General features: G+C 39.9%; 1 protein-coding gene across 1 annotated transcript in view; it reads left to right on the plus strand.

The window, feature by feature from the left end:
• The window catches only part of IPO8 (importin 8), a 67,686-nt gene extending 56,211 nt beyond the window's left edge, over nt 1–11,475 (plus strand). The window contains exons 23-25 of the mRNA XM_035027978.1: nt 341–541; nt 1,120–1,236; nt 9,512–11,475. Of these exons, the coding sequence (XP_034883869.1) occupies nt 341–541; nt 1,120–1,236; nt 9,512–9,609 (416 nt within the window). The 3' untranslated portion in view covers nt 9,610–11,475. The remainder of the gene's footprint in view (nt 1–340; nt 542–1,119; nt 1,237–9,511) is intronic.
• The last annotated feature ends 3,363 nt before the right edge of the window (nt 11,476–14,838 follow it).

Consider the following 14,838-nt stretch of genomic DNA (forward strand, 5'->3'; position numbering starts at 1 on the left):
GGTCATTGTTATTTAAAACACATGCACTGACCATACACTTGTCTTTTTTTTTTGGACAGAAAAGTCAATTTGGGACTCTGTGATTAAATAGCATTTTTGTATTAAAGAGTATGAGGCAGCCATAGCAAAACAGTAGTAATGGCCAGCAGACTTTAGATTTAGGGATACTTGGAAATTGTTTTTAGTGAGGAGGATAAAGTCATTTTCAATTAAGCAAACTACAATAAAGGTTTATTTTATTTTTAGAATTTCATGTAAAAATAGGTGGCAATTTTTCCATTTCCAGAATGTTTTGTCCTTTTGTGTTTTCATTCATCTTAAATAATTAATGGATTCACAGAGGAGATTTCAAGTGATGAAGAGGAGACAAACGTAATCGCTCAAGCAATGCAGTCAAATAACGGAAGAGGTGAAGAGGAGGAGGAGGATGATGACTGGGATGAAGAAGTATTGGAAGAAACTGCCCTTGAGGGATTCAGCACTCCACTTGACCTTGACAACAGTGTGGATGAATATCAATTTTTTACACAAGCTCTGCTAAGTATGTCTTTACTCCCTAACTCTTCAGATATTTTCTCTAAAGTCTATCTTAATTTCCTTCAGTTAGAAGGTGGTTTAGATGTTAAATTTGGTTTTAGTTGAGTTTGTGGTAAGCTGTCCACCTGGAAAAACCTGGGAGGTTTGGGGGCTGGTTTTGCCTAAAGCACCAATTTGAGTTCTTGGTGTGGGAGCGGTATTGAAGCTGCAGGTACTCTGAGAATCTGGAGGAAAGGTGTGTGCCAAGATCTGGAATTTAGGGAGCATAGTTAGTAAACCCTCAGGAGGAAGAGAATGGCGAAGGAGACAGAGACCTGGGTAAAGCAGAGATTGGCAATGTGTTAACCATCCTCTGATAGTCCCACGTGGTTGGATACAGAGTGCGTATTTTTGTTTTGTAAACTGTGGGTTTACAAAAATAATCCTTTGCTGGAGTAAGTTTTACCACCTTGTGTTTGTTATGGTGGTGTACTCTTTGTCTCTTACTGTTTGCAGTCATCTCATCGTACTTCTATTATCATGTCACTAGACTCTTTCTTCTTCTACACCCGCCTCCCCCCCCCCCCCCCCCCCATGCAACAGCTGTGCAGAATCGGGATGCTGCCTGGTACCAGCTCCTCATGGCACCGCTCAGTGAGGACCAGAGGAGGGCGCTGCAGGAGGTGTACACCCTGGCAGAGCACCGGAGGACTGTGGCAGGTCAGCTCACCACATCTCCACACTGGAGTGCACATGTCCGCGTGCCAACAGTCAGCCTTATTCATGTGTTTTGTGGCACCTGAAGGCTGTTTTAAAAATTTTCTTTTTAATCACTTGTGATATCTTAGCTCTGCAAAATCCCGTGCATTAATATGTGTCTTTTAGTGGTGGTGTTATTCATGAGTACTTACCCTATATTTTAGAGCCCAAGTTAAGACATAAAGGTGAGGATGCATCTTGCTGAGGGAGAGTTAGTCAGTTGGATCACCCATCTAAACATCTTAATCCCAGATAGACTGAAGGTACTTCATGAGTTCTTGCAAGGAGCTTGTCTTCCTGGAAATGAAACACTCTTCATTTCTTTTTGCTGGGCTTTACATGTTGGTGATTTTCAGTTTTTTTGACCTGAAGAAATTATTTTATCCTAGAAAACCAATGGAAAAGATTTTGTACTTACAAAAATATTTTAGTGGAAAACATCATGGAACAGGCCCCTGGGACTTAGAGCCTAAGTTCTTCCGTATGGACTTCAGTTTTCAGTCCTGCATAGTCTGTGTCAGTCCCTGATAGGAGAATTCTGGGCACACTTCCAGCAGTAGACTATGGAACTCTTAAAACACAACTTTGAGACTGTTTTCATTTTGCTTATTTTTACCTCCCCCATCTCAACTTCCAGTAAAGTCTTTTTAGCAGTTTTTCTGTGATAGCAAACATAACTACTTACTTACATAGTCCTGTTAAAGGTTAATGCTCAGGGACTTCGGGGGGAGATGACAGAGCAGGAGGACCCTACACTCACCTCATCTCACAGATACAACTAGGTAACACTCACATCAGGGTAAATAACCCAGAGAATGACTCAAAGACTGGCAGAACAGACTCCACAACAAAATGTAGAGAAGAGTCCACATCAAAGAGGATAGGAAGGGCGGAGATGCAGTGGGGAGCAAAACGGACCATGGGTCTGTCCACTGGTGGGAGGGACCTGCAAGCATGGAGAGGGGAGAGAAACAGACTATCATACTGTGAGCCTGCATGCAAATGTGGCTTTGAAAAACAGAGGGGCTAAATTTCATGAATTCTTACAACCAGTGTGACTTACAGCCTAGAACTTTAAAAAAGCAGGTTCAGTTCCGGGAGAGCCTTGAGAGCTATAGAAAACTGACCGCACAACAAACAGCCTACAGAGATAGAGCATAGTGGCAGCACTTTGAAAAAGGCCTGGGGCTCACTGGAGGGAGATTTATTTACTAATCTCAAAGTATGTCCCAGAGGGATAGAGATTACTGGAAGACTCCACCAGGAACAAAGTTGTTGGTGGGTGCCGTTCCCCTTCCTCACCCCCCTCTCCCCCGCCCTCCAGCATAAACACTCAGATACCTGCAGGGGCTAGCCTAGAGCTAGCATTCACTACCTAGCTTGCATACATTATGCACCCAGCCTTTTCAGCGGGGCCTGCCTCAGGCCTGGTGCTGTGGGTCCCCTTCCCCAGAAGACTAGTGCAAACCTTGTCAACACTGTGTCTCTCCACTGTGCACGTTGTGGGGTCTCAGTCCCAGCAGCAGTGGCCAGTCTTAGTAAAATTGTGCACCCTGCCTGTGTGTGCCTTGTGGATTGGCCTGGTCTCAGAGACGGAGACACATCTCCTCTGGGAGAGGACCAGCGCCACCTTGTTAAACTGCATGCTCCACCCATTACTTTCAAGACAAGATATGTAGCTGAATTTCCTAACAGAAACACAGAAAGTTAGACAAAATGAAGAGACAGAGGAATGTGTCCCAAATAAAGCAGGACAAAACAATAGCAAGACACCTAAGCAAAACAGAGATAAGTAATATGCCTGATAGAGAATTTAAAGTAACCACCATAAAGATACTTACTGGACTTGAGAAAACAGTGGAAGATTTCAGTGAGATCTTTAACAAAGAGAAAACATTGAAAAAGAACCAATCAGAGATGAAGAACATGATAATTGAAATTAAAAATACACTAAATGGAACAAATAGTGGACTAGGGGAAGCAGAACAGATTAGCAGCCTGGAGGACAGAGTGATGGAAAGTAATCAAGTTGAGCAGGTGAGGGGAAAACAAATTCTGTAAAATGAAAACTTAGGGAACTCAGTGTCCCCCTCAGGCATAATAACATTTACTTATAGGGATCCCAGGAAAAGGAGAGAGGAAAGGGGGCAGAAAATTTATTTGAAGAAATAATAGCTGAAAAGTTCCTTAATCTGGAGAAGGAAGTAGAAATCCAGATGCAGGAGGTACAGACATCCCCAAACAAAATCAACCAAAGAAGGTCCATTCCAAGACACATCATAATTACAGTGGCAAAAAGTGGTGATAGAGAATTTTAAAAGCAGCAAGAGAAAAGAAGAAAGTTATGTTCAAGGCTACCAGTGGATTTTTCAGCAGAAACTTTGCAGGCCAGACATATTCAGATGCCTGAAGGAAAATATCTGCAACCAAAAATACTCTATCTGGTAAGGCTATTATTCAGAATAGAAGGAGAGATAAAGTGTTTTCCAGACAAACAAAAGTTAAAAGAATTCATGACCACTAAACCAGCACTACAAGAAATGTTAGTGGAAAACAAAAACTATGAATAATCAAAGTAGGAAGCACAAAAGAAATTAAAATAAGTATATCTGTAAAAACCAGTCAAGAGACTCACAAAGTAAAAGGAAATGAAGTAGGACACCATAGACCTAAAATATGGGAGTGGGGGGAGGGACCGATGTAAAGAATAGGTTCAAACTTAGGTGACCATCAGCTTAATAAAGACTGCTATATGGGATGCTTGGGCAGCTCAGTCATTAAGCGTCTGCCTTCGGCTTGGGTCATGATCTCAGGGTCCTGGGATCGAGCTCTACCTCAGGCTCCCTGCTCGGCAGGAAGCCTGCTTCTCCCTCTCCCACTCCCCCTTCTTGTGTTCCTGTTCTCACTGTCTCGCTCTCTGTCAAATAAAATCTTTAAAAAAAAAGAAAAGAAAAAAGAGCCCCACATCGGGCTCCCTGCTGGGCAGGAAGCCTTTCTCCCTCTCCCACTCCCCCTGCTTGTGTTCCTGCTCTTGCTATCTCTCTCTCTGTCAAATAAATAAATCTTAAAAAAAAAAATTCTTAAAGACTGCTATATGCAGAATATGTTGTATACAAACCTAATGGTAACCACAAATTAAAAACCAGTCTAGATATACCAAAAATAAAGACAAAGGAATCCAAGTAGATCACTAAAGAAAGCCAACTTATGGGGAGAGGAGAGGAAGGGAAGAAAGGAATGGAGAAGAACCTCAAAAACAACCAAAACCAAGTAACAAAATGGCAGTAAATACATACCTATAAATAACTACTATTAATGCAAATGGACTAAATTCTCTAGTCAAAAGACAAAGGGTGATGGAATGGATAAAAAAAACAAGACCCATATATATGCTGTGTAGAAGAGACTCATTTCAGACCTAAAGACACATGGAGACTGAAAGTGAAGGAATGGAAAAACAGTTATCGTGAAAAGAAAGGGAGGGTAGCAATACTTTTTTTTTTTTTAAGATTTTATTTATTTATTCATGAGAGACAGAGAGTGAGAGAGGGGCAGAGGGAGAAGCAGGCTCCCAAGGAGCAGGGAGCCCGATGCGGGACTCGATCCCAGGACACTGGGATCATGACCCGAGCCGAAGGCAGTCGCTCAACCAACTGAGCCACCCAGGTGCCCTAGCAATACTTAATATTGGACAAAATAGACCTTAAAACAAACATTGTTACAGAGACAAAGAAGGACCTTCCTAATCATAAAGGGAACAATCTAACAAGAGGATATAACAATTTTAAATATTTATGTACCTGCCATGGGAGCTCCCAGATATATAAAGCAGCTATTAACGAACAAAGAAAGTAATCGATAGGAATACAATAATAGGGGACTTTAACACCCCACTTATATCAATGGGTAGATCAAAAGAAAATCAAGAAGGAAGTAGTGGCTTTAAAGGACACATTGGATCAGATTGATCTAATAGATATATTCAGAACATTCTATCCTAAAACAGCAGTGTGCACATGGAACATTCTCCATAATACATCACATGTTAGGCCACAAAGCAAGTCTCAACAAATTCAAAAAAGTTATACCATGCATCTTTTCTGAACACAACACTATGAAAGTAGAAATCAACCACAAGAAAAAACCTGGAAAGAACACAAATACATGGAGATTAACATGCTGGTAAACAATGAATGATTTCTTGGTTGACCCAAAGAAGAAATTAAAAAAGATACATGTAAACAAATGAAAATGGAAGCACAATGGTCAGAAAAGCCATTCTAAGAAGGAAGTTTATAGCAGCAATACAGGCCTACCTCAAGAATCAAGAAAAATCTTAAACAACCTAACTTACACCTGAGGGAGCAAGAAAAAGAACAAACAAATCCCCAAACCAGGAAAATGAAGGAAATAATGATTAGAGCAGAAATGAATGATACAGAAACTAAAATATAGAACAGATCAATGAAATCAGGAGCTGGTTCTCTGAAAAGATCAACAAAATTGACAAACCTTTAGCCAGATTCATAGAGAGAGAGAAGACTCAAACAAAATCATAAATGAAAGAGAAATAACAACCAAAACCACAGAAATACAAAGGATTGTAAGAGAATGGTACAAAAAATTATATGCCAACAAATTGGATAACCTAGAAGAAATGGATAAATTCCTAGGAACACACAATCTCCCCAAACTGAACCAGCAAGAAACAGAATATTTGAACAGACTAATTATCAACAATGAAATTGAATCAGTAATCAAAAGACTCCCAACAAACAACAGTCCAGGACCAGATGGCTTCATAGGTGAATTTTAACCAAACATTTAAAGAAGAGTTAATACCTGTGCTTAAACTTTTCCAAAAAATGGAAGAGGAAGAAAAATTTCCAAATTCATTCTATGAAGCCAACATTAGTCTGATACCAAAATGAAATAATTTGTACCACAAAAAAAGAGAACTACAAGGCCAATATCTCTGATGAACATAGATGCAAAAATCATCAACAAAGTATTATTAGCACATTAAATCCAACAATACATCAGAAAAAATAATTTACCACAATCAAGTGGGATTTATTCCCAGGATGCAAGAGTGGTTCAGTATTCACAAATCAATCAGTGGCATACATTACATCAGTAAGAGAAAGGATAAAAACCATATGATCATTTCATTAGATGCAGAAAAAGCATTTGACAAAGTACAATATCCATTCATAATAACAACCCTCAACAAAGTTGTTGCAGATGGAACAGAGCTCAACATAATAAAGACTCTGTATGAAAAACCCACAGCTAACATCATACTCAATGGTGAAAAAGTGAGAGCTTTTCCCATAAGGTCAAGAACAAGACAACGATGTCCACTCTCACCACTTTTATTCAACATAGTACTGGAAGTTCTAGCCACAGCAATCATGCAAGAAAAAGGAATAAAAGACATCCAAATTGGTGAGGAGGAAGTAAAACTTTCACTATTTGCAGATGACATGAGACTATATCTATCTATCTAAAACTTTAAAGACTCCATCAAAAAATTACTAGAACTGATAAATGAATTCAGTAAGATCACAGGATACAAAATCAATGTACAGAAAACCTAATAATGAAGTAGCAGCAAGAGAAATTAAGAAAACAATCCCATTTACAATTGCACCAAAAAGAACAAAATACCTAGGAATAAACTTAACCAAGGAGGTAAAAGACCTGTACTTTGAAAAGTATAAAACATTTATGAAAGTATTTGAAGATGACACAAACAAATGGAAAGATACTCCATGCTCATGGATTGGAAGAATTACTATTGTTAAAATGTCCATACTACCTAAAGCAGTCTCCGTTTTTTTTTTTTTTTTTTAAGATTTTATTTATTTACTTTTTCCTTTTTGCCTACTGTTGTACTTCTGGTTCTTTTTTTTTATTATTATGTTATGTTAATCACCATACATCATTAGTTTTTGATGTAGTGTTCCATGATTCATTGTTTTTGTATAACACCCAGTGCTCCATGCAGTACGTGCCCTCCTTAATACCCATCACCAGGCTGACCCATCCCCCCACCCCCTTCCCCTCTAGAACCCTCAGTTTGTTTCTCAGAGTCCATAGTCTCTCATGGTTCGTCTCCCCCTCCGACTTCCCCCCCTTCATTCTTCCCTTCCTTCTTTTTTTTTTTTTTAACATATAATGTATTATTTGTTTCAGAGGTACAGGTCTGTTATTCAACAGTCTTACACAATTCAGAGCACTCACCATAGCACATAACCTCCCCAATGTCTATCACCCAGCCATCCCATCCCTCCCACCCCCCCACGACTCCAGCAACCCTCAGTTTTGCTTATTTGACAGAGAGAGACACAGCAAGAGAGGGATCACAAGCACGGGGAGTGGGAGAGGGAGAAGCAGGCCTCCTGCTGAGCAGGGAGCCCAATGCCGGGCTCGATCCCAGGACCCTGGGACCACGACCTGAGCCAAAGGCAGACGCCTAACGACTGAGCCACCCAGGCGCCCCAAGCAATTTACAGATTTAATGCAATCCCTATCAAAATACCATCAGCATTTTTCACAGAACTAGGAAAAACAATCTTAAAATTTGTATAGAACCACAAAAGACTCCAAGTAGTCAAAGCAGTCTTGAAAAAGAAGAAGAAAACTGGAGGTATCACAATTCCAGATTTCAAGATATACTACAAAGCTGTAGTAATTAAAACAATATGGTATTGGCACAAAAATAGACACAGATCAGTGGAACAGAACAGAGAGCGTAGAAATGGACCCACAATTATATGGTAATTAATATATGACAAAGGAGGCAAGAATAGGCAATGGAAAAGAGTCTATTCAACAGTGGTTTTGGGAAAACCCGACCATTTTCTTAAACCATACACAAAAATAAGCTCAAAATGGATTAAGGACATAAATGTGAGCTCTGGAACCATAAACTGCTAGAAGAGAGCAAAGGCAGTAATTTCTCTGACATCGGCCATAACAACATCTTTCTAGATAGGTCTCCTGAGGTAGGGAAACAAAAACAAACTGTTGGGACTACATCATAGTGAAAAGCTTCTGCACAGTAAAGGAAACAACCAGCAAAACTAAAAGAACCTATGGAATGGGAGAAGAGATTTGCAAATGACAGTCCAATAAGGGGTTAGTATCCAAAATATATAAAGAACTTATACAACTCAACAGCCAAAAAACAATCCAATTAAAAAATGGGCAGAAGACACGAATAGACATTTGTCTAAAGACATACAGATGGCCAACAGACATGTGAAAATATGCTCAACATCACTCATCATAGAGAAATGCAAATCAAAACCACAATGAAATATCACCTCACACCTGTCAGAAAATCAACAACACAAGAAACAAGTGCTGGTGAGGATGTGGAGAAAAAGGAACCCTTGTACACTTTTGAAAGAAATGCAAATTAGAAATGTGGAATTTGGAAATTCCACTGTGGAAGACAGTATGGAGGTTCCCCAAAAAGTTAAAAATAGAACTACCATGTGATCCAGTAATTGCACTACTGGGCATTTACCCAAAGAATACAAAAACACTAATTTGAAGAGATAGATGTACCCCTATATTTACTGCAGCATTATATACAATAGCCAAATTATGGAAAGAGCCCAGGTGTCTTTCGGTAGATGAATGGATAAAGAAGATTGTGTGTGTGTGTGTATACACAATGGAATATTATTCAGCTATAAATAAGAATGAAATCCTGTCATTTGTAACAGTATGGATGGATCTAGAGAGTATAATGCTAAGCAAATAAGCCAGTCAGATAAAGACAAATACCATATGATCTCACTCCTATGTGGAATTTAAGAAACAAAACAAATGAACAAAGGGGAAAACAAGAGAGACAAACCAAAAAACTGACTCTTAACTATAGAGAACAAACAGATGGTTAGTTACTAGAGGGGAGGTGGGTGGGGGGAACAGGGGAAATAGGTGAAAGGTGAAATATCTTGATGAGCGCTGAGTAATGTATGGAAGTGTTGAATCACTATATGGTACACCTGCAACTAATATAACACTGTATGTTGTTAAGTACACTAGAATTGAAACAAAAAAAGGCGAATGCTCAGTTGGGCAGAATAACTAATATCATGAGTCACATGCCTTCACAATGCTAAGTATAAAGAAATCTAGCTCATTTGAGGTTATTTCAACTTTGTCACCTTAAATACTCTTCTCCCCCCCCCCACCCCCTTCTCTTGGCAAATGCTAGAGGCAAAGAAGAAGATTGAACAACAGGGAGGCTTCACCTTTGAAAACAAAGGAGTCCTCTCCGCATTTAACTTTGGGACTGTGCCCAGCAACAACTGAAAGAGGGAACATCAGCCTACCAAATGTCATCACTACATTTTACTTCACCAGGGGAATGTGAAGGTCAAGGGGAAGGACAGAGTGGGCTGTGCCAGTTAACTCTGGCATTAGGCAGCACTTTTATCCACTGCCTCTTCCGCTTTGACCTTTCTCCCCCCAAAATATACATTCTCAGCAGCTACTGTAATGTATGAAATTCAAGGAAAACAAAATCAGCGGACTGAAAAGGACAAATCATATTCTCCAAAGGACGAATGACCAAGGTGGTTTTAGAGGACTGATTGAATTGCACGTCTCAGGTTTTTGCCATGCAGAATCAGTGGATTTATGCGGATAACAGTGCCTTCTGTTGTACATGAATTATCTGAAAAATTTTTTTGGAGTGCATTGCAATTTTTTTTAAAGCATAAAACATATTTCTAGATATAATGTAAACCTTGGCTATATGTTGACTTATTCTGCATTTTACTATGTGAATTTACTGTTAGGCAGTTAGCTACAAGTCACTCTGGTTTCAAAAACATCACCGCTCCCCTCACTCACCCTGCTGCTGGGGGCTGTCTTCAGGGGTTGTAAAATATGCACTGGCTCTGGTTTTTCATCAGATGTTTTGTGGCTTTCCTAATAAGTGTCTTATTCCCTCTTCCATCATATTTTTGAGCCCAGAAAGAGGTGGTATTTTTTTTTTTGGAGTCAGCAAATATGAATATAAATTTCATCTATAACATGGTAAGTTCAGGACTCAAAAGTTTCTTGGCAGCAAGTGGCAGGAGCTCTTTAGTCACTGGAATTAACAGTAAGTCCGAGTGTATTCTGAATCATGTACTTAATTATGTAATGAATTGATAATTATACTAAAGCACATTGAACCCTTAGGAGAAGGGTGCTACATAAGCACGTGGTCTTTCTGGATAGAGGCTTGCATTTTCAACAGTGTATCATTCCAGCTCTGTTGGACCTGGGTCCAAAACATTTTCTAACAAAATTTTTTATCCAGGATAAAGAGCCAAATGAATTTAACTTCTACTTTTCACACATCTGAATTTTCTCCTACCTAATTCATTCTAGCCTTTATTATAGCTAAGTTCAGCTTGTTATATTTTTCACGGGTTGGGATGTTGGTCAGCTGCCCTCTTGGATGGTAATGATGCCTATAGGAAATATTGCAGATGGAGGTTACGGCTGTTTTTCTGAACAAATTCAAGACTAAAACATGGATCATAGTGTTTCATACAGTAAAGTGAAAGTGTATTTTCAAAACCTAATGTATTGCTGGACGTGATACAGTTTTCCGTTTTTGTGAAATGTCTGCAGCTTGTATTTCCCCTCAGTGACTGGAGGAATTTTCTCCAGGTGCTTCCTATATTACCATCCCTTGTTAATATTAACTCTTTTTAGAAGTTTAGGTTATTTAAGTAGTTTTTACAGAAGTAGCCTAAGAAGCCATGAGTTTCAGAGTTAAAGGATCCCTCGCTTTCCTCGTCCCTCTTCCCAAGGCATTGATTTTGAATGTACCAGCTGGCAGAAGAGAAAGATGGCCCAGGGGGACATTTTAGATATCTTAAGCTTTGAAACTCTTCTTATTCTCCCCATGTCCAAAATGGTTTATTTTAACATAAATAATATGCCTTCACACTGGATTGTAAAAGGCATGTGATTTTATTTTTGTGAGGTATTGTCTTCTGCAGTATTAAAGGGAAAGAGATGTTAATGTGTATCATCCTATCTTGTTTTTGAAGCCAGGGTAGTTGTATAATTTTGTTACCAGCAGTGCTAACCTGAATGTGATCTGGTTACCTTGGAAATGCAGGAACTTATATGAATGTACTGTAAAATAAAACACGGACTGATTCCCAGGATTCTGAACCCCTCTGTCTGAAATGTTTTCTGAAATGTGGAGGTGCTTTAAGCAGGTGATCAAAATCCATCAGTATGTTTTCTTGATTTTGGGGGGAGGTGGAACAAGGTAGCTATTGGCTTGGGAGGGTAAGAAGGGTTCATCAGGAGAAGCTAGAGTGGAGAGTGGTTGGGAGCTAGGGCCTATCTCATAAATTGTGGTGTACAAATGAGAAAGACAGATGCTCTGAAAAAGCAAAAGTCATTAAAGCCACATCAGAACCTTGAAGGAAAATAAAAAAGGGGCTGGAAATAGAGCCATTTTCTGATTGACTTCTCCTAATCTAATGACAGCCTAAGTTGAGTGGGAATGGGGACTTCCAGGGAAGGTGGCAGAGTAGAAAGATCCTTAGCTCACCTACTCTCATGGCTACACCTAGATAAAACCCACATCAGTGTAAATGAGAGAACAACCTAAAGACGGGCAGAACAGACTCTCCACTGCTAAATATAGAGAAGAGGCCACTTCAAAGAGAGTAGGAAGGGCAAGATGCAGTTGGAAACCAAACTGCCCCTCAAAACTGATCATGGGAGGGAAGGACACCTCAGGCATGGATAAAGACTAGTAGACCCCATGCCAGGCACCCCAGCCATGGGGGACCCACAATGGGAAGACTAATCCCCATAACATTTGCCTTTGAAAACCAGAGGGACTTTGTAAGTTTTTACAGTCAATGGGGCTCAACATTGGGAACTTTAAAAATCAGCAGGCTCAGCTCAGACAGCAAGAGGGCAAGAGGAAACGGAGTCCCCATGCTTAACGAGCATAGCAAACAACCCCACTGAGATGTGGCGTAGAAGCAGCAGTTTAACAAATGTCCAGGGTGTACAGGAAGCTATATTTACTAATCTCAGGATGTGTGCTGGAGGGGCAGGGATCTTTAGGATATTTCTCCAAGAACAAAAGAGCTTGCAGGCACCATTTCTCTCACCCGGCCCCTAGTCTAGATAACACGCACACCTGCAGGAACCAGCACAGCATGAACACTCTCCACCTAGCTTTGCTAACAAGTGCACCCATTCCTCCAACCTACACTCAGAAGTCCATCCAAAGCAGTGCCACAAGCTTGGTAGTATGAAAGCAGCCCCATCAGGGGCCAGCACCACCCCAAAATGACTCCTGCCCTGAGGGGAGGGGAAGAAAGCCACACATACCAGTCCGAACGTGGTGACAACAGTAGCTGTGGGCAGACATCCCATCTGACTGTAGGCCCTGCCCACTAGGGAACATCTCTCAGGGGACAACATAGGGAGCGTGCCCTACAGCTCTGGCAAATGCCTGGTCTGACCCAACTCAAGCCCAAGGTAGTCCCAGACTGGCCCATTAACAACATAGGGACCAAACCCTCCCCACAACAGGCAGAGAGAGCCATTGCTGATGACTGAAAGCAAATGCAGCTCAGCCATAATAATAGGGTGCATGCAACACACATGGGAGTTACCCCTAAAGCACCAGGTTCTGGTGAACAGGAGACACTGCACTGCAGGGCACTACAGGACCTCTTCATAAGGATATTACTTTCAAGAGTAGGAGGTTTAACTAACTTTACTAACACCCAGAAACAGACCCAGAGTTAGACAAAATGAGGACACAGTGGAATATATCCCAAATGAAAGAACAGGACAGAATCACAGCAAAATAGCTAAGGAGATGGAAATAAATAATATGCCTGATAGAGAATTTAAAGAATGATCATAAAAATACTCATTGGACTTGAGAAAAGAGTGGAGAATCTCAGTGAGACCCTCAACAAAGAGATAGAAAACATAAAAGACAACCAATCAGAGATGAAGATCTCAATAACTGAAATTAAAAATACACTAGAGGGAATAAGGCCAGAGAAAGCAGAAGAACAGATCAGTGACCTGGAGGACAGAGTAATGGATGGAGGTCAATCATGACAAACAGGAAAAAGAAAAAAGAAAAAAACGAGACTAGATAAAGGGAACTCAGTGATACCATCAAGCATAATAATATTCACATTATGGGATCCCAGAAGAGAGAAAAGGGGGCAGAAAATTTATTTGAAGAACTAAGAGCTGAAAACCTCCCTAATCTGGGGAAGGAAACAGTTATTCAGATCCTGGAGGCACAGAGAGCCCCCAACAAAATCAACCCAAGGAGGTCCACACCAAGACACACAGTAATTAAAATGGCAAAAAGTAGTGATAAAGAGAGAATCTAAAAAGCAGCAAGAGAAAAGAGTTACATACAAGGAAACCCCATAAGACTATCAGCTGGTTTTTCAGCTGAAACTTTGCAGGCCAGAAGGGAATGGCCTGATTTATTCAAAGTGCCAAAAGAAAAAGGCTGCAACCAAGAATACTCTATCTAGCCAAGCTATCATTCAGAATAGAAGGAGAGATAAAGAGTTTCCTACAAAAACACAAGTTAAAGGAATTCATTACCATTAAACCAACCTTACAAGAAATATTAAAGGGGATTCTTCAGAAAGGAAAGACCATAGGCAGGAGTAAGAAAAATAGGAAGCAGAAGAGCAGTAAATCAAGTATATCTACAAAAATCAGTCAAGGGATTCACAAAATAAAAGGATATAAAATGTGACAAGATATACCTAAAATGTGGAAGAGGGAAGAATAAAACTTTAATGCTCTTAGAATGGGTTTGAACTGAAGTGACCATCAACTTAACATAGACAGGTATACATATGTTATATATAAACCTAATGGAAACCACAAATCAAAAACCAGTAATAGATATGCAAAAAATAAAGAGAAAGGAATCCAAGTATTACAGAAAAGAAAGCCAAAAACTGCAGAAGAATAGAGAAGAACTTCAAAAACAACTGTAAAGTAACAAAAAGCAGTAAGTACATACCTGTCAATAATTACTTTGAATGTAAATGAACTAAATGTTCATATCAAAAGACAGGGTGACTGAATGGATAAAAAAGCAAGACCCATCTATATGCTACCTACAAGAGACTCATTTCAGACCTAAAGAAACATGGAGACTGAAAGTGAAGGGATGGAAAAACAATTATTATGAAAATGGAACTGAAAACAAAGGTAGGGTAGCAATACTTATATTGGACAAAATAGACCTTAAAACGAAGACTGTTAAAAGAGGTAAATGAGGAGGGAGATGAATCATGAGAGACTATGGACTCCGAGAAACAAACTGAGGGTTTTAGAGGGGTGGGAAGGTGGGGGAATGGGTTAGCCCAGTGATGGGTATTAAGGAGGGCATGTATTGCATGGAGCACTGGGTGTTATATGCAAATAATGAATCACAGAACACTACATCAAAAACTAACGATGTACTGTATGGTGACTAACATAACATTAAAAAAAAATAAAGTAAGGACCCCA

This window comes from Mirounga leonina, unplaced genomic scaffold, assembly GCF_011800145.1.
Source record: "Mirounga leonina isolate KUSES-001 unplaced genomic scaffold, KU_Mleo_1.0 Mir_201, whole genome shotgun sequence".
NCBI lineage: Eukaryota > Metazoa > Chordata > Mammalia > Carnivora > Phocidae > Mirounga > Mirounga leonina.